The 19,282-nt window shown below is 36.3% G+C and overlaps 1 protein-coding gene across 1 annotated transcript; it reads right to left on the bottom strand.

Moving 5' to 3' along the window:
- Positions 1-680: 680 nt before the first annotated feature.
- Positions 681-16,839, bottom strand: Gabra6 (gamma-aminobutyric acid type A receptor subunit alpha6). The gene is made up of 9 exons (XM_055610700.1): positions 16,802-16,839; positions 16,508-16,626; positions 15,614-15,681; positions 13,197-13,417; positions 13,034-13,116; positions 12,608-12,751; positions 12,058-12,210; positions 10,376-10,638; positions 681-956 (listed from the first exon to the last, which is right to left on the bottom strand). The coding sequence occupies exons 1-9, from the start codon at positions 16,837-16,839 to the stop codon at positions 681-683; spliced, it is 1,365 nt and encodes a 454-aa protein (XP_055466675.1).
- Positions 16,840-19,282: the final 2,443 nt, after the last annotated feature.

Here is a 19,282-nt window from a genome sequence, read left to right as displayed (position 1 = left end):
TTCAAAGGTGAATTTCGTGGGAAATAGCAACATTATTGCAGCATAACTAAAGCTATGTACACAGGCATACATAATGTATAAACTATGTATTATTTATATGTATATAATGCCACATTTTATTGAGGTAAAAAGAACACAGCAAGGTTAAAAAGAAATGTCTAAACTCAATTTAAGTGGTCCAGTGCCACTGAAAGCTCTTGTAAAATCATAAAGGCTTCTAGCATGCTGTATAAACATACCAATAAATATTTAGACTAGAAACTAAGCCAAAATAAACAAATTTAAGGCAAGCTTTAGAAATGTCAGCATGTCTGAGTTTATCTGCCTTATGAAAAATGTTATTCACAGTGATTATTAGACATACTGAACACTGAAGACAATGTTTGGCAAACTCATTTTGAATCTTCCTTATCAATGTAGATGAATGATATTTATTATTGTTGTTATTATTATTATTTAACTGTATAGAAAAGTCACATTTTCAGTAGCCTTTTAATTTTCATTTTGAAGAATAACATCATTACTTTTGACCCCCACACACTTATTTCACATTATGAAATATAGGTATTCAGTTTTCACTTCGTTTATGAAATGAGAACATCTATACAAACCTCAATAATTTTTGTGCTGTCAGTGAGGCAAACAAGAAGCTACAGTATCCAGGTTGTCCAGGCTGCGAACTACTCAACAGTACTGCTCACTTCCATTGTGTCCTTGGAAAGGTAAACTATCCAGTACACAAGGTTGAATCCTGCAAATGCTACGGGAAAGAGAATTCGAGAATATTGATCTATTTTGCTGGTGCCTCCAACAGCTGGTAAGAGCAGTGGGGGAGTGACAGGTGTTGATGGTAAGATGGGCGTTCTACTGAGGACTTTGCTGGCCTCAGATGATGAAACTATCGGCAAGTTCAGAGAGCTGATCCTCTTCTTAAGATGGTACTTGGAGTCAGAGTGCTGAGGAAGAAAGGTAAAAATCATCAACATAGCAAAATACCAGAGATCCTCTGTCTAGACAGGCATGACTTTTACCATTGACACATATTTATTAGCTATCCATGTCTGGTAAAACATCAATGAATGTATGTTATATCATCATTTTCCCAAGAGTTATTGCAAAGCTTTTACTGTGTGTGTGTGTGTTGCTAGAGTTTAAATGTATAACTTAGCGTGTTGTGAATATGGCTCTACCTACCAGTAAGCAACTCATCCTTCCCTCAAGTGAACACTGAAGATGGCCATATTTCCCACATTTTTGGTGCAGTCTTGGAGTTATAGCCAAGATCTCATTTGTTTCAGGCAAGTAGTCTACCACTGAACCATATACCCCCAACCTTACTTCAAAACCAGTAGGTTGCCTCAATCTGAAATCCTAAAATTGAATACAATAGATGCACAACATTAAGTATATTTGGGAAATTTATATAGAAAAATGCATTAGGAAAAGTTGATTCAAGTTAAAAGATTATACTTAAACCTCTAAGCCAATGAATGTACATAATCAAGTATGCTTGTCCCTATCCGTCCCTTTGTTTCTGCCTTTTTCTCTCTCTTCCACTCTCTGTCTCTGCCGCTCCCTGTCTCTGCCTCTCTCTCTCTCTCTCTCTCTCTCTCTCTCTGTATGTATGTATGTAAGGGGGTGCACTTGATTTAAAAACATGTGGACAATTACAACAAGAAAATCCTAGTTGTATTCACTGATAGCCTTCTAGATTCCATCCTAAATCATTCTCATACTTAGGAGTTTGAACTAGATGAAATTTATGAACAGAAGAATTAGTCAACATCCATCAAACCAATCACCAATAGTAAAACAGTAAAAACTGTAGATTGGGTTCGAGAATGTTTGTGCTTTGAAATATATCTGCCTCTTTTTCTAACTCTTTTTTTTGTTTTTTTTTTCTTCACAACTTTTTTATTATATATCCCGATTGAAGCCCTCTCACCCAACTCCCCCACTCCCAGCTTTCCTTTCCCTTCCCCTTATTCCCTTCCCTTAGTCCAGTGAAAGGGGTAGTTCTCCACTATTGCCATCAGGGTCTATCTCTATCAAGAACTCAGTTGACTGCTCTTTGATCACTTGCCCCTGATGATGCAGCCTTGCCAGGCCATGGAGTAAGAGGATGCATACAGTCCTGATGAGACTTAACAAGTTTTGGGCAGATGCAATAGTGGAGAATATCTGCCGTTAAACCTAGTAGTTCAACTCAGAGAGCCTTCACCTTTCCAATAAACACTTCCCAAGACCTCTCTTTTTCTGAAAACATCCCAATTGATTCATCCACTAACTTGAGAGTTGCCCTATGTTCTTTTCTATTACTGAGTTTCTGGTCTACTAAAATCACAGAACACATTGATTTTTAAAAGTGATATTAATTAACATTTGTGAAAGTGGGGGGTCATAGCAATGGGGACATGTTCTAGCAAAGCCTAGGGCTATAATTCAATGTTTGTTTTCTTTCCAACACATTTTTTTGTATCTCTGCTCTAACCTACTAAGCCTAGTTCACAAACTTTAACACTGTCTGATCCAGAATCTTTCCATGCTTTTGAAGTCTAGGCTCCTTTATATTGTTTCCTGCTATTTCTTGTCTACATTTTAGAGCATTCACTTTCATTAAGGTCAGGTTGTTTTTACTGGTGCCTTACCTTCAAACGCTTGTTCTACATTCCCATTTGAGCATGTAACGTGGCCTTGTTTCTTCTCTGGCAACAAAATCACTACTTTGCAGCATGACATGCCATGCTCCTCATGTGAGCAGACTTCTGTAGCTAAAGCCAGCCACCCTCTAGCCACAGGATGAGGCAACCACCTCTCCTGTGCTAGCTGAGCCACAGGATCACAGTGGCCTGGTGGTGTGGTGATATTTGGGCTTCAGGAGCATTAACTCAAAGAATCTTTTTGTTTTGTTTTGATTTTTTTTTTTTATCTTTATCCTGGACTCACTTGTTTGATTCAACATGGAAGTTTCCAGCTATCTAAGTAACAGTTGTCGTCTTAAAGAATCAGAGCCCACTTCCTTTTCAGACACCATGGCAAAAATCTGTCTTTTCCTACAAGTGAAAACTGAGTATAATTTTACCCAATCACGGTGAATTTCATATGAAGGTTGCTTTATCAATTGGCCTGGCACTGTGGTTGACATTTTCACAGAATTAAATAACTTATAGGTCTTGAAGGAGAAGAGAATCTAAAATAGGCAAGATCCTACTTTTCTGATTCTGGCAATGAAAGAGGGACATTAACTACTAAACCTAAGTGACAGCTAAGGACTAAATCCCCATGGTAACTAGACTGCAGTTTGTACAAGGTGACAGTATTTTGGTCTCAACATACCACATACTAGTGTCTTAAAAGATAAATTTGAAACTGTTTACTAAGTGTTTTCAACCATATTTAGCGGACTCTAATTTTATTAAATAATTTTATTTTACCCATAAAATATTATTAAATTATTATCTACATGAAAACACAAAATGCCACTGTTCCATTTTCCAAAATAAGATCCATTCTCTTTCCATACGTAAGAAACACTGAAATCCTTTACTCTGGTAAAATTTCTAATGTTATGATTGAGTGGAAAAGAGAAAACCCTCAGAGACTTTCTTTCCAGACTCATCTTCACTCTGAACATCACAAGCTACCTGTCTGAAACTTGTCTTTTGTTCCTCTTTTAGGCCGAAGGAGGTCAGATCTGTCTTGTTCTTTGAGATTGACAGAAAAAAAGAATATAAATACAATATCTCATAATATTAAAGAACTTATTATTTTCCCATATTATTTAGTGCTTTGGCGTAGAAAGGGCTATTTCTGAATTTCTTGGCATACCCACATTTTCAGAAAGACTCAATGAGGATGACCAAGTTACCGTAGTACAGAGATAAGAGGTCTGATTCAAAAATAAGAACAAAGTATTACCCTGAAGCAAGCATTCCTTTCATTGCCTCTGCACCAGTAAAGCCCTGTGGAGTATTTATTAGGAGATAATAGTCTAAAATCCCCATGTTACAACCCCACGTCTACTATTTACCTGTGATTCAGCTTAGATGTGCCGTCAATATCAGAGGTTCTGCCTTAACCTCAGTTCTTATCTTTAATGTTGGGGATAATTACACCTGTCATCAGGCACATTTTCCTATTTTTATAAGAATTTGAGCAAAATGTCTGCTGTATATGATTACAAATATTTGCTTAGCAAATTTTAGTTGTAAATGTCTTTTCAATTCTCTGCAGTGTCTGCTCTCTGTTCTTGGCATTTTCTTGAACTAAATCTCCTCTTTAAGAATAACGTTTCTGATCTGGGCACAGGGGTCTTTTGTGGGACTGATGCTCCAAACAAGGACCGTGCATGGAGCTAACCTAGAACCCCTGCACAGATGTAGCCCATGGCAGCTCAGTGTCCAAGTAGGTTCCCTAGTAAGAGGAACAGGGGCTGTCTCTGACATGAATTCAGGGTCTGGCTCTTTGATCATCTCCACCTGAGTGGGGAACAGCCTTACCAGACTACAGAGGAAGACAATCCAGCCTGTCTTGATGAGACCTGATAGACTAGAGTCAGATGGAAGGGGAGAAGGATTTCCCCTATCATTGGGCTGGGGAAGGGGTATAGGAGAAGAAGAGGGAGGAAGGGTATGATTAGGAGGGCATGGAGGAGGGAGCTACAGCTGGGATACAAAGTGAATAAACTGTAACCAATAAAAATTAAAAAAGAATTATGTTTCCTTGCTATCCCTCCTTCAAATATGTTGACAGAAAGTTCATGTGCCATCCAATGTCATCAATGGTACCACTTTCATACACTTTCCTGACTCCCCAGCACTCCTGTCGCTCATTCCATATTATCTCTTCTAGAAATAACTACTTCTACTTAATTTTATCTTCTTTCACATCTTGATATCTTCTTAATGATACAAGGCACATTATGTTCAAGCAATAGTGCCTAGCCAGTGCAAGGAACAGACTATACTTTCAAAAACTTATGCTTAATCAACAGACAAATGAAAATGGAAATATTTTCCAGCAGTTTGACAAGCACCATGAGGAAATTTACATAAATAATTTTACTTACTCTTTGAAAATATCTTTAATGTCCTATCATGCTCATTTTAGACATCGAAGATTGAAATAGAGTAAGAAAACTCACTTAGTCCTACGTGTGTAGAGGCTTGGATTCAGTTCAGCTTCCAGAGATCCTGCTCTTAGCAGATACTTTCTTGAACATCGTACCAGCACTGCCTAGAGTTCTTCAGGCTCCAATGTATTAAAATTTTAGATTGGATTTTTTTTTTCTGGATAAACGCTGTCTTCCATAATATTAGTCAATGTTCGAGACATCCTTTTCAAAGGTACCAATAACACCCTCGCCCCAATTTGTAACAACATGCAGACAGTGTCCAATGCCTACTTGGGGAATAGTTTGAGAATAACTGTTTTTAAAATCTGGTTTGCTTCCCTGTCTAACATTGGCTGGATAGGGGTGGGGCGGTAAAGGGTGAGGTGTGTGGTGGGGGGGTTCTAACAGAAGCAAAGGTAATACTCTACAGGAAATGGAGGAGTTCTGTATTTAATGCTGTACACTGGATAAGCCGCTACTGGATAGTTAAGAATTGGCAGCCAGAGGATACTAGATGCCAATTTAGGAGAAAAAACATTACATTTCTGAAATGGAAAGAAAGCCAATTTTTGCAAACCCTTTAAGCTACACGTTTGCATCAAACTCCACCTGCTCTATTGTGAGACCAGCAGCTTAGGTTGATGGTAAAATAGGCTTTTGTCAGAGTCCAGATGAGGGCTCAGCTTGGGGCTGTCAGGGTTTTGAGTGGAACACCTGTGGTTTTGAAATTTTTCTGGGCTCCCCTGCTGTGGAGTGACATCCTGCTCTGGGTATTTTTAGAGCACTTCTTTGTTTTAAGTAACATTATATTGCAAAGGTACCTTGAGTTAAAGCAGACAGCATGATAATCAGTTATTTGATGCAGGGATAAGGCATTAAGGAAATACTTTATATTCACTTACTATTTTGAATAAAGTGGTCACATGTATAATCTCTTTAAAATATTTTAATAACTTTTCTATTTATATGATTGGTCTGCATGTGTGTCTGTGAACCAAAGCACTATTACGCCTGGCAACTGAGGAGGCCTGGAACCGGAGTTACAGATAGTTCCCAGCCACCATGTCAGTGGTGGGAACTGAACCTGGGCCCTCAGCTAAAGTAGCTAGGATGTACTCTTAGCCAATGAGCCATCTCTCAAGGTCCCAAGTATAGACTCTCTTAACACAGCTGTTCTAATCAAGGCTCACTACTCAAGGCACAAAACATTTATGGAACCAGTCATTTTCTATGCTAAAATAAGAGAAAATTTAAAAAACAACAACAACAAAATATAGTATTTATAAATAGTATTAAAAAACATCATGTTCCTGTTAAGGTGAAATTACAACTGTATGCTTTTAAAAAACAGTTTATGTTGAAGCGAGCATTACTGATAGCATAGAGGATTCCAGAATGTCCTATGGGAAATGACTTGTTGGCATCCACCTGGGCTATCTGTGCTGCTAAGGAATGCAGACTGGTTTTTGGAGGGTAGAGACTGGAGATCTGGCCAGATATTTGATAGACTATATGGATTAAAGTCTAACAAATGACACATCACCTAATCCACTCCTGTCTCCCCATAATTTATATGATGAAACAATCGCAGGAAGAAGAGTCCAGTTTCCTGCTTTTTAGAGCTTCTCATAGTCTTAATTCAACCCTTATTTTTAGGGAGTAATAATAGAGGTTGAAAGAAATCTTAGCCAGATTTTGGAACAGGACAGATAACTTTTAGCATTCTATCCCTCACATCTCTGTGCATAGTTGATTACAAGTTCAGGGCATGGCATGTACTTCCTCCTCCAAGAAGTGGACAGTTTTATTTCCTTCTCTGTGCCCAAGTTCCTAGCAACTAGCTTTGGGCTTCTATTCAAGCCAGGGTCACCTTTTTCTTTTTAGCTTTAAAAATCATTCTTCTAGAAATGCAGAGTCCTCCAAAACTAGTTAGACACTCTCACATGGAAATTTTTATGCTGTCTTTAGCCATAGCCTCTATCACAATCACTCATGAGCCCGTCTCGCATTGACATTTCTCCTCTTGCTGTGCAAGAAGCTCCATGAAGAATTAGAGCTTATGGTGATACTCCATACTGTGTATAAGAAACTGTAGATAAGCATAGGATCTGAATAATTTACCGTAGCCCCTCGACAAACGGTGCCAGATGTAAAAGGAAGCAAACAGTGCCCAAGAAGGCAACGAGTATGTTTTTACTGTTGGTTCTGGCAAATGAAGTTTTGGTCAATTTTATATGCAGATTTTGCATGCAGATTCACAAAACTGTCACACCTCTCATAAGGAACAATTGCCCTAGTAGGAAAAGTACTAGTGAAAGGAACAGTGGTAGGAGGAGAGAGTATTCCCCCTCAGGAACACAGCAGAGGGCTTAGACCTTTAAAGTAACAGGAAACTAGCAAATTAATGTACTTCACCTTCACCACAGTAACCTGTGGTTTCAATGGCGAACTTTCAAAAGTAATGTTTTGATTACATCTGAATAGGCATTTTTAAATGTCATGGTATTTGCGGAAAAAATAAAATGACCTTGCAATCATAATATAGTACTGATAACATAAATAGCCAATGTACAATTCATGTTTGTTCTTCTCCATTTTATAAAGCAACTTGCTAAGTTTTCCCATGAACAAAGGAAATATAAATGTCCTACATAATAACATGTGTTTATTTTGATGGCTTTAGGGTTTGTGTTTTTGGCTTGGTTACTTTTGTTTTTAATTTTTACTTTAGTCTTTCAGAAATAAATTAATAAATATGTATATATATATATATTCTGTCAATTGTTTTTATATTTTATAAGTAGAAAAAGGGTCAGGATAATGGGATTTTTTTTTAATAAGGACAAATGGAACTGCTATAGAAAGTGCTCTGAGGAGATTTAAATGTATTTTTTTTTTTTTGCAGCTTTCTACATGACCTGCTCATCATGTTACTCTTTCAATATCCTAGGAGATAATTCATATGTGAATACTTAGGATCTTACCGTTTATCTTTTAATAGATTATACCTTTAAATTAATAGCTTGAGATACGGATAACTCTGCTATTTTCCAAATATTTGAAATCATAACCTGGTCCCTGGAACTATATATTGCAATAAAATAAAATAAAAATAAAATTAAGAAATTAATTTTTATTATATCCCAACATTAAATTGATGAGTATATTCAAAATCATTTTAATTGCTTATTTATTTATTTATTTATTTGTTCTATTTATGATGAATTTATCTTTTGTTTTGCTCAATTTTCAAATTTAGATTTTTATCATCTTCTCTGGAGGAAAAAACAAAACCTTAGTGAGGTGGGGATAAATTAGGAAAATGACCAAGCTTAGTTTCACTGTATTTGAGAAGACTAGATTTCAGCTCCACAACGTGTATTACATCATCTGCTTTCTTATTGATGACCCCTTTGCAAACAGCTTGAATTCTGATAAATAATTCTTCAAAGATATGTGCTAAGTTCAATTATACATTTTGAATAGCACAGAATATATATGAGTATGCATACCGATAGTTCACAACACAATTTTTTCACAAGTATAAAACAATTGTTAAAGATATTTGAAATGTAACTTGCCTGGAAAAATGGTTTTCAAACATGTCAAACTAAGCCTAGAGCTTTTTTTATTATATATATATGCATGTATTCTCTTTGTATATACTCATATAGAAAATATCAGTAGGTTGAAAGATGACATTGAGGAATGATGTCATCCACATTCTAAAATGTGTTTTATCCTGGAGTACAAGTGAAGGTTTACTTGTTTCCTTCAGCCTTTGATGAGGAGAGAATAGTATTAGCCTATAATACTGTACACAACAGAAATTCGAGAATCAATTCCTAATTTTTCCACCAGGTTGTATTCCTGGCAAACACCATGACATTTAAGGATGCCTACTCAGCTATGACCTCTGAGACTGGATTTTCCTCTTTGTAAAAGCAAGAAATTTAGGATGGATCAATAGAAAGCATTTTCCTTTTCATTCCTTTCCTAATTCTTTTTCTCCTTAATTCTTTTTTCCTAATGCAGAGTAATAAGAGGGGAAAAAAAAAACCTTTTACATATTTCCACTCAATGTGGTAATGACATTCTCATTACTCCAAGAGAAATGTCAATTCATTGAAACAAACAAACAAACAAACAAAAAAAACCCCTTAATTTATCAAACAAAAAAGGGTTAATACAAATTGTGAGCTGTATTAGCCAATAAATGTTACAAACTTGTAGAAGTAAAAGATACATTGCATTATAGTTTCCATCACATATCAGACTAAGGCTTCCTGACTTATACATGTGATTTTTGGATTAGAAAATTGCATATAAATATTGAATAAAATAGCTAAGAAGATATTCACTAGACTTAAACAATTAGTGATGATTTGAAGATTCAAATCACTACATTACTCAAGTTTACATTTATTGGATAAATGTTCCCTCTTAGCCAAGGGCTACTCATTTGGCGTTTGTATTAATATAAAAATTTATACTCGTCAATCAATTTTATATTATATTTCTAAAAATATATAAGAATGTGTTCAAAAATGAGAATGAAATTTAGTAGTATGCTTTTGACTCTTTAAATATTAATTATCTCATTCATTTTTGCTTCCCAAAACCTTTGGAGAGAAGGGTTTGCATATAGCATATGAAGAAAGTTTCTGAGTATTTTTAAATTAAAATATTCCTTTGAATGTGAGCTCACTGACATGCATGTATTTAATACACTTATGTAAATGTGATCAGGTTTTAATGGGAGTGAAATACATGGGTCACGTTGCATCAGCGAACATATATTCATTATTCACCTTCTCCTCTCATGAAATAAAGCAGTTCATAGGTTTTTCTCAAAAAAAACCATCCATGTGGCAGGAGTTGTTGTATCTTTTCCTTCAGACCCTGAAAGCCTCATTAGGACTTTTTTTTTTTTTTTAACTTTATTCTCCCTAGTTGCTATAAGGAAACCTGTTCAAAGGAAACTTCTAAAGGCTAAGTAGAATTTTCTAGTCTCCTTTGAGAGCCTAGAGACTGCCAGGATAAGTAAGGATGATGAAAGAATAGCAAAACTTGAGAGCAAATATAAATGAAGGCTCTTCCTTAGCTTCACCCTGTGAAGTGGAAAGCAAATTTCGCCTGGCAAGTCTAGTTTTATAATTTACGCTCAACAAATACTGTTTAATTCGGCTCATTTGTATGTTGCTACTGACTGAGCTTGCTTTCTAAATCTGCTGGCTAACGGTAGAAGAAGAAAACAATTACCACAATAATCTCAGCTTCTCGTGGTTCAGTTGCTTTTGATGTTGCCACAGGGGGCGGGGCTGCGGTCTGTGCAGCCCTCCTTTCTGCCTTCTGTGACTGGAGGTTGGTGAAGTAGTTGACAGCTGCAAACTCAATGAGGGCAGAAAAGACAAAAGCAAAGCACACGGCTATGAACCAGTCCATGGCAGTCGCGTAGGACACTTTAGGAAGCGAGTGCCGGGCACTGATGCTTAAGGTGGTCATGGTTAAAACAGTGGTGATTCCTGAAATGAAAAAGGAGGAGAAACACATCATTTAGCACTGGGAATCCTGTAACCGGATCCAATAATAATAATAAAAGTTAGTATGGGGACTCAATAATTTGTCCTTCTAGTGATGTTCGTTGTTGTAATGCATTACCAGAGGGTGTTACCATCATCCTAACCTGGTGCATTGACTTAGAAAATAAAATTCCCGTAAAATACTTGTTGAGCTAATTAGTAAAAATGCCAATCATGGATAGTTTGTTCTATTTGTTTCCTGCTCGAGAAAATGTAACAAATTACTGTGATTTGAATTGTTAAGATCTTGTATCTTTGATTTCAGTAGCTGAGAGGATCTTTAATTATCAGGGAGGAATAGAAATTGAGTATAAAATTAGTTTACTCAATTTAAAAATATTTTTTTTTTAAAGATAAAGTATTTACCAATGAAAAAGAAAGAATTCTGTCGGGTTTCTGACAGAAGTTTTTTTCTACTTGAACTGTGACAAAAAAAAAATATGTAATTCGTAGATATGCAATGTTGATGGTACCCATATGGTGATTTTTTTTCTGGGAATTTGATAAGTGGATCCATTCTAGTGTAAAAAAATCATATAGATTTAAACTTGTAACTGAAAAATGTAGGGAAGAGTGGATTTTGCTTTTCATAATATTTAGTTAGCACTCTTGTTCTTATTATTTCAGCATTCTCCATCAAATAGTGATATTTTACTTTGCAACTAAAAGTAAACATTTGGCTAAATTAAGAAAGTTGTCAGTATTTCTAACAGGAACTCAATGGCTGGCTCTTTGACCTCTCTACCCCCCCCCCCCCAAGGGAGGAGCAGTACTGTTAGGCCACAGAGGAGGACTTTGCAGCCAGTCCTGAAGATACCTGATAAAACAGGGAAAAGGGAGGAGGTCCTCCCTATCAGTGGACTTGGAAAGGGGCAGGGAGGAGATGAGGGAGGGAGGGTGAGATCAGGGAGGGAATGAGAGAGTGGGATACAGCTGGGATGCAGAGTTAACAAAATGTAACTAATAAGAAAAATAAAATAAAGAAAGTTGTCAGTATTTATCTACTTTGGGATCTTCAAAATGACAACTTCATTTATTCAACCCCGTAAGAGTGAGATATAGTTCATATGAGTGGATTTACTACCATAGTAAATATAGTTAATATAACCAGTTGTTTTGTTTTTTCCTTTATGCTGACCACTGCTAAGACACTTAAGTCCTCAGAAAGAGCCAGAAATCTTGAAGAGACAACACATTTGTTGATTCACCACACAATTTGCAAAAAGACAAGAATTATTTTATGTAACATATGACTCTGTTTCTTCTGTGTATTGAGAGGGCACACAGTTTTCAGTATTCATAGCAAAGACACAAGCATTAAGAAGTAGAAACTGAATGGAAACAGAGCATGGTAAGGCATACCAAAGACAGTTCTTGCTGGGACCGACTCCTTATTAATCCAGAAAGACACCTGGGAAAGAATGACTGTCATGATGCAGGGAGTGTATATCTGGATCATGAAATAGCCCATCTTCCTTTGTAAGTGGAAATAGACTGTCATTATTGCATAGTCACCTGTTGAAAGAAATGCTCATTAGTAGGGTGGCTCTTGACAATGAGAAAATGAATCCAGTGAATATAAAACTTGCAAAGTTTTAAGTTAGCCCAGTCCAGAAGAAAACAAGCAAAGACATGATTTAAAACTATATAAGAATATTACACGATCAGAGGCAAAGAGACATATCTGTATACTGGTTTTGATGGCACCTTGTATCAGATGGTTTAAGAATAATTCATTCTAAGATTGCACAAATATTAATTACCATTTACCCAGTTGCAAATACATTTTGAGGAAATCACTTCAAAATAGTAAATTTACCCTATCATGTCTAATATTCATGAAATAAAAGACTAGATATTTTGAAAGGGTGTACTAGAGTCATGTTACATGATTTAAAAAATATATTGTTACCTGTGTTAGATTTAATAGTCTCACTAGAAACTGTTTGCCCAATCAAATCATACTGTAGGAGGCTAGAAGATTCTTCTGGGACTTCTACTGAGTAAAGGGGTCCTTTTTTCCATGTATATATGATTTCGCTTTTAGGATAAGCATCTGTATTTTTGAAACAAATGACACAAAGCAGTAAAAATAACTCATTAGCTTTTTTTTTCCTCTAAAAGAAGCATTATCTGCCTTGTCTATTGAAAAAGAAACAAATGTTGTTGCTTTAATATCATTAACTAAATTAACTAACATTGGCAAAAAGCGTATTCCTGAACTCCCTCTGTGAGTTTTCTAGTAATATTTTCTTTCATTTCCCAGTCTCCAACTATAACCAAATAAATATGTATATCTAATGCCTAATTTGGCTTCCATAAACTTTGTGTAACTTACAGCTCCCAAACTTGAGTGGACAAGCGTGTCCATCCATTGGGAAGTTCACCAGCCTCATGGGACAATCGGCATTGATGGTAAGCCTGGAGATAATGAGATACATACTTCTGGTTACCAGGGTGGACCCAACTTCTGGGGAGCAGCAGTAGAATGGGCAGCTCACCTCATGGTGTACAGGATAGTTCCGTTCTGCATTAATCGGAAGAGCTTATTAGGGGTGGTCATGTTGTGAGCAATTGACTTTTTCCCATTCCGGAAAAAAGTGTCTGGAGTCCAGATCTTGCTGACCATCAAGTTATTTAAACTAAGAATCTCAGCGGGACCCCTAAACTTCAGCCTCTCATCAATCCAAGTCTGGCGGAAGAAAACATCCATTGTATACTCCTAAGAGAAAAAACAAATATTCACGTAGAGTGGACATGTCTTGTAAAATACTTTATTCATCATTTATGCCTAGCTCTAAATTCAATCAAGAAAGTAAAGTCCACACCAATAACTTACTAAAGAAGCTGGATAATTTGGTAATCAATAATGATCTTAGAATCAATGATATTTTATTATAAACGGTAAGTGATTTTTATAATCCTAAATATTGATTTCGGTGACTCCTCGCTTTTCTCAAACGCACAAGGTTTTTAACATTATAAAACTGAGACATATTGGACCAAAGTTCTTCTCCTACTTAAATCTGCTTAACATTGCTTCTCATGACTATCCAGTTGGCCAACTTTCCAGCTGTGACTTTTACTCTGTTGTTCCCCTTAACTTAAAAGAAAAACATGCTCCTAAATACGCATACATATACATACATACATACATGTGTGTGCATGTAACAACAATTTTTTAAAAGAGGCCATGGAATTAAAAGACAATAAGGGTGGTAAATGGGAGGGCTCGAAGGGAGGAAAAGAAGGGAGAAAAGATGTGATTATATTATAATCTCGAATAAAAAAATAACAGGGCTAATAAAAAAAAGAAAGACATGAAAATGTTTATAGAACTAAAAACATGAAAATGGTTAAAGTTCAGGCTTCTTGCTTTACATCCTACCTTCAGCTAGTCTAGCCCCTCACTCACTTCCATGCAGTAAAATTTCAATAATACAAACCTTCATTGATTAGTAAAATGATACTGCATACCATGGAATTCTGATGTTGTTGTCAGAGGACATGCAAGCAAATATTACCATGATTATTCTAAACATAAAATAAAATATTTAATATAAATACCACAATTTTGATTTTTAAACCATGGCTTTATATCCATGGTTTGTTACAACTGTGGAGAATGTTAATTTTAAAAAAGATAATTATAACTCCATCACAGAAGTTCATGAAAAATGCCTTGCTACTCTGTTGAAGCATTGCCGATAATTTTTGCCTCCTTTATGATACTTATTTCTATAAGTAGTGATTAAATTTTAAAAGCATATTTAAATGCATAATATATCTATACAATCATAAATTATGCAATATGAGGATTCTGTTGCACAAACTAGTATAAGAAGAGATACATGTACAAAGTAAAAGTAAAGTAATCCCAGACTCCCAGACTTGAGCATTGCAGTAGCCGGTGTCATACATGTTTATTCTTGAAATAAAATAAAAATTGAAGGAAAGAATGATACTAGAATAACAAGTGTTCTGAGTTGTATTGACTCTCCTTTTTTAAGCCTTAAGATTTTTTTTCTCACTCTCTGCCTCTCTTCTGTATCTTCCTTCTTTCCTCCCCTCCTCTCTCCCTCAGCCTCTCTCTCCTGTTTTCCCTCCATTCTGCCTTTTTAAGAAAATCTGTTTTGTTCCCCTTTACTTTACTTGTTAATCCATATCTTCTTTACCCTTTCCATCTTTTCATGTCAACTTTAAAGTAGGGGAAAAAAGTCACCAGAAACTTTGTACAGAATTACAATTTCCCAAGAAAAGTTAAAGGCATACTTTGGAAAAGACATTGATGACAGTTTCTGTCTTGGTGCTTGTATTTTAGCGTTGGGAGAAAAATTCTACCTGGGAACTGGGAAGGAATATCATGATACGCTGTGTTCAGAAAGGTGACTTCAGGCTTTCAATGCCACTTTCCATAAATACCCTCTTACGAATCCCACAGCCATCTGTACCTGGGACGGAGGCTCCAGAACTCCCACTGATGCATCCGCAATGTACAAGGTGGAAAGCCTGAACCTGTCCAAGCGACTTCTTCACTGTTTGGATAAGATGCACTGCTGATGATGCATAACAAATGGCAGACATGTCTCAGCATCATATTTATTAATATAGACTTACCTGGCAAGAAGCGTTTTAAAAAGAGTTTCTTATGCAAATAATTTTACTGGGACCTCACCAAAAAGTAGAAATTCTTCTCTTTGTAGGACTAGTCATTGCATGGCATGTGAATTGAAGAGAGCCTATAATATTAAAAACTAGCTGATCTTCAAGTATCCACGCAGAGCCCATAATCTGCGTTCTTACACATGCCTTCCCAGAAGAAATAGACATGTTGTGTGATGACGGGATGGTAAAATCTGAAATCCTTAGTCTTGGGACAGCTCTCCTTCTTAAATAAAACTATACCCAGGGCACTCACCATTTCCACATCTGACACAGGCCCAAAGCTGGTCACATAGATGTCTGTTTTGACTTCTGTGACAGCACCTGAAATAAGCCAAAAAGGTCCGGGCTATTAAAATAGCTGCTGTTAGCACAGCTGGGATACAAAGTTAATAAACTGTAACTAATCAAAAAATTTAAGAAAGCCTCTCATCAGCCCTAGCTTATAGAAACAATGATGCTTATAGAAATAATGATAGTTTTAGTTAAATAAATAACTTATATGTGTTAACAAATTGTAAAAAAAAAAAAAAAGAGAGAGAGAGAGTGGTGACTCTACAAAGCCTTTTCACATACCTGAAGACTAAAGCTCTGTCAGTTTCCACCCCTCTCTAGTGGATACCCCTTCAGTTTTCAAACTTTAAAAACTTACATTAATTATTTTAAATTCATCCTATTCACACTGGGAGACTCTTAAGTGAGGGAAGATGACAAGATCAGCTGGTAATAGTTATTACCAGCTCAACTGATGATAATAACTTACTAGTATTGACAGCTTTCAAAGGACAAATACTAAGTGTCACAACACAAATAAATGTGTCACAACTGAAAAAGCTCTTTCTATATTCTCATAACCCTGTGAGTCAAGTATGTACACGTATACACACACACACACACACACACACACACACACACACACACACACTCCTGTTTGAGACAATAAGGCTTACAGATTTCAAATAATTTAAAAGTCACCAACTGAGGAAGAAGTAAGAAATGGACAATGAGCAATACACACATGAAGTCTTGGTACCCCTCCCCTTTGCTACCTGGTAGGAGACCTTCTTTCTGACTCCTCCAGGTCTGAGAAGGGTTATAAAGGAGGAGGGAAAGTTCAAGTATTTGGATTAAAAGCAACACAGTGTCTTACCTCCAAATCCTGGCCGTAGACGATTGTCATAGCCTTCCAGCAAGTTGTCAAGAATCCGACTGACGTTTTCAGAATAGAAGTTGCCTTCATCTTCAAGTTGAGCTTGGGCATTTTCTAGCCTGAATGTGGAGAGTCAAAAATTCTCACACCTGGCCTCAGAGAAAATACATCATTTCATGGGTGCTATCCTACTACCCCTGTTTTCTTTCACTGTGCAATATAAAATTCATCCAGTGGTTATATGCTCTCCCTTCCCTTTAACATAAAAAAAATGAAATCGAAATATCTTCTTACCGTAGAATAATGAACAGCCAGGGAAGAAGCAACACCATCCTATGGTTCACTGAAATGCCAGGTCACCCTCCTCCTGCTTTCTTTCTCCCCTCAGTCAGCTCTCTTTTGACAATCAACTGGAGAAGTCTTCCAAACCCCTCACATCTCTCTATATCCCAGTCTATATCCCGTCAGCAATCCAATAGACGAAGGGGTTGCCAAGAAAGCAGTTGGTATTCCTGTGTTATTTCTGTCTTTTCACATGGAATGGGTTTGTTTGTGGTCTTAGATTGAGTCTTGTCGATACTCAGCCTCCTCTGACTGGTTTATTTGGGAAGTGGAGAGGCAGAGCAATGACAGTAATTGACTAAGGCATTAGGGGAGATTAAAAGGAAGAAATCCACGGCTAGTTTTGGCATGGAATTAGCAGGGCCTGTGAGGAAATCTGGAAAGCAGTGGCATCTTGCTGATTGAGATTATGTTCCAATGGGCTCAGCATTTATTATTTCTATGGTTCACAGAAGGATTCCTACACAGCTCTGATGGGAAAAGTCAAATACTGAGACTTTTCCTGGATTCTCTTTCTGATTTTCATCAGCTTTGCTGACTAAAGATGACTCTGTACTGAAAAAAAAAATACTCCCACAGGTAACCAATTAATAGTGAAATAACTCCTCTTACTATTTTTAATAGCAAGAAACAAAAACATTAAAGTGCAAAAGAAACAAACAAGCAGAAGATAATATGCGAGATCTGCAAAGTTTTAGTAATGTAATCACAGTTATTTCACGCATGCGTCTGATCGTTAGAGAACCATGCAAGGTCAAGCCATCTTTAAGATTCTCAAGTCCTGAAATTGCGTGAATTGAAATAGCTCTATATGTGAGCGTTGATATGTGGTGAAGTCCAACCACACACATTCAGATGATTATACATTTGACATGAATTAAAGATCCCTCCTCCATGCTCTTCTCTTTCAATTGGGCCAACACAATCTATTAACAGCCTATAAATTACACAGTAAATAGCGTGGATCCAGCAAGAGAAAAGGACTCAAGGACATGAAAATGGTAATGGTTTCAGGAGATGTTGGAGCACTTATTTAGCACTTTGGCTACAAATCAAGCATCAGAACTCCCCTACAGGGACAATTTCCTTCTTTTGGATAGTGTGAGGATATTTATCTTTCAACTGTACATGTAGATTATTCCTTTGGCAGCCACTTGTTTTCTTTGTTCTTTATGTTAGTAAAAAAAAAAAAATTGATATTCTCATCCTCTTAACAATACTGATACCAATACACTAGAATTTTTAAAAATTAGAAAAAATATATCCCCTTTCCATATAATATTTTAGCTTCCTGCATGTCACACTTTTTGCATATGAAATATATTTTCAATGACCTTTATCAAAAAGAGGGTTTTAAACAGAAAAGAAAACCTGGTGCTGAGCACTACAGAGCATTTCTTAGATAAAAAAACAAAGAATCAATGTATACATGAATATACACCTACAAATGAGCATACGAACATGCGTGCGTATAAACATAAATGAAATTCTGAAAACGGCATTAAATTGCATCTTCAGCAACATACACTTCCAACCATGCCTCTCCATGAATCATCCCAAACCTAAAGAAAGCAAGCAGTGGGGATATAGCTCAACTAGTGCTTGGCTAGCATGCATGAAACACAGAACTACACTTCTAACACTGTATAAAACCTGGTAGAGTGATAAATACATGCAAACCCTGATGTTCAGAAGTTAGAGGATGAAAAGTCAGAAGTTCAATGGCATTCCTGGCCTCATTGCGAGTTTGAGGCTAACCTATGATACATATGACCCATAGTTCTGAGGCAAATGATAGAACAGCACATATTAAATAAGCTAAATAGAAGACCATGTTTAGAAATGTATAGAGTTATTGTTATGTTCCATAACTAATAAATTAATTGGCAATTTGAACTGTTCTATGAGTATTTGATTCTATACAACTTGCAATAAAAACATGGTCAAGAAGAATGAAAGATGAATGTCATCAATAATAATGTATTAAATACAAATGAAAAACAAAGTTTATGAGTTTATCTCTTGTTGTTAAGCAGAATGTAAGTTAATCAATTGTTGATGTCCAGTGCATTCTCTTTGAATGCAACACTGCACTTGCAGTTTGGTAACGGCAATTCTTCATTTTGTGTGCCTGTTCTCCACCTTTCAGAAGATCTAGAATCTTTTCTTATAGAACCATATGGATATTGATGTCTTTTCATGAAACTAAACAATGATATTCCTTAATATTTTAAAATGTTCCATAGAAGCCAGGCATTAGCTATGATTGAGAATGCTTGAGAAGAGCATGCTTGCAATAACCTAGGGTTTATAGATATAAGTAAAACCTGGCTAAGTCTCAAAAGGCTATTTGAGCAAACCAACACTCTATATCTTCAGACCCTTAAAGAGCTTACAGTAGCTTGGCAAAGCCACTTTCCTCAATATCTCCAT

The sequence above is a fragment of the Psammomys obesus genome, unplaced genomic scaffold, assembly GCF_907164565.1.
Source record: "Psammomys obesus unplaced genomic scaffold, mPsaObe1.curated_primary_1811, whole genome shotgun sequence".
Lineage (NCBI taxonomy): Eukaryota > Metazoa > Chordata > Mammalia > Rodentia > Muridae > Psammomys > Psammomys obesus.
This window is presented reverse-complemented; position numbering and strand designations above follow the sequence as displayed.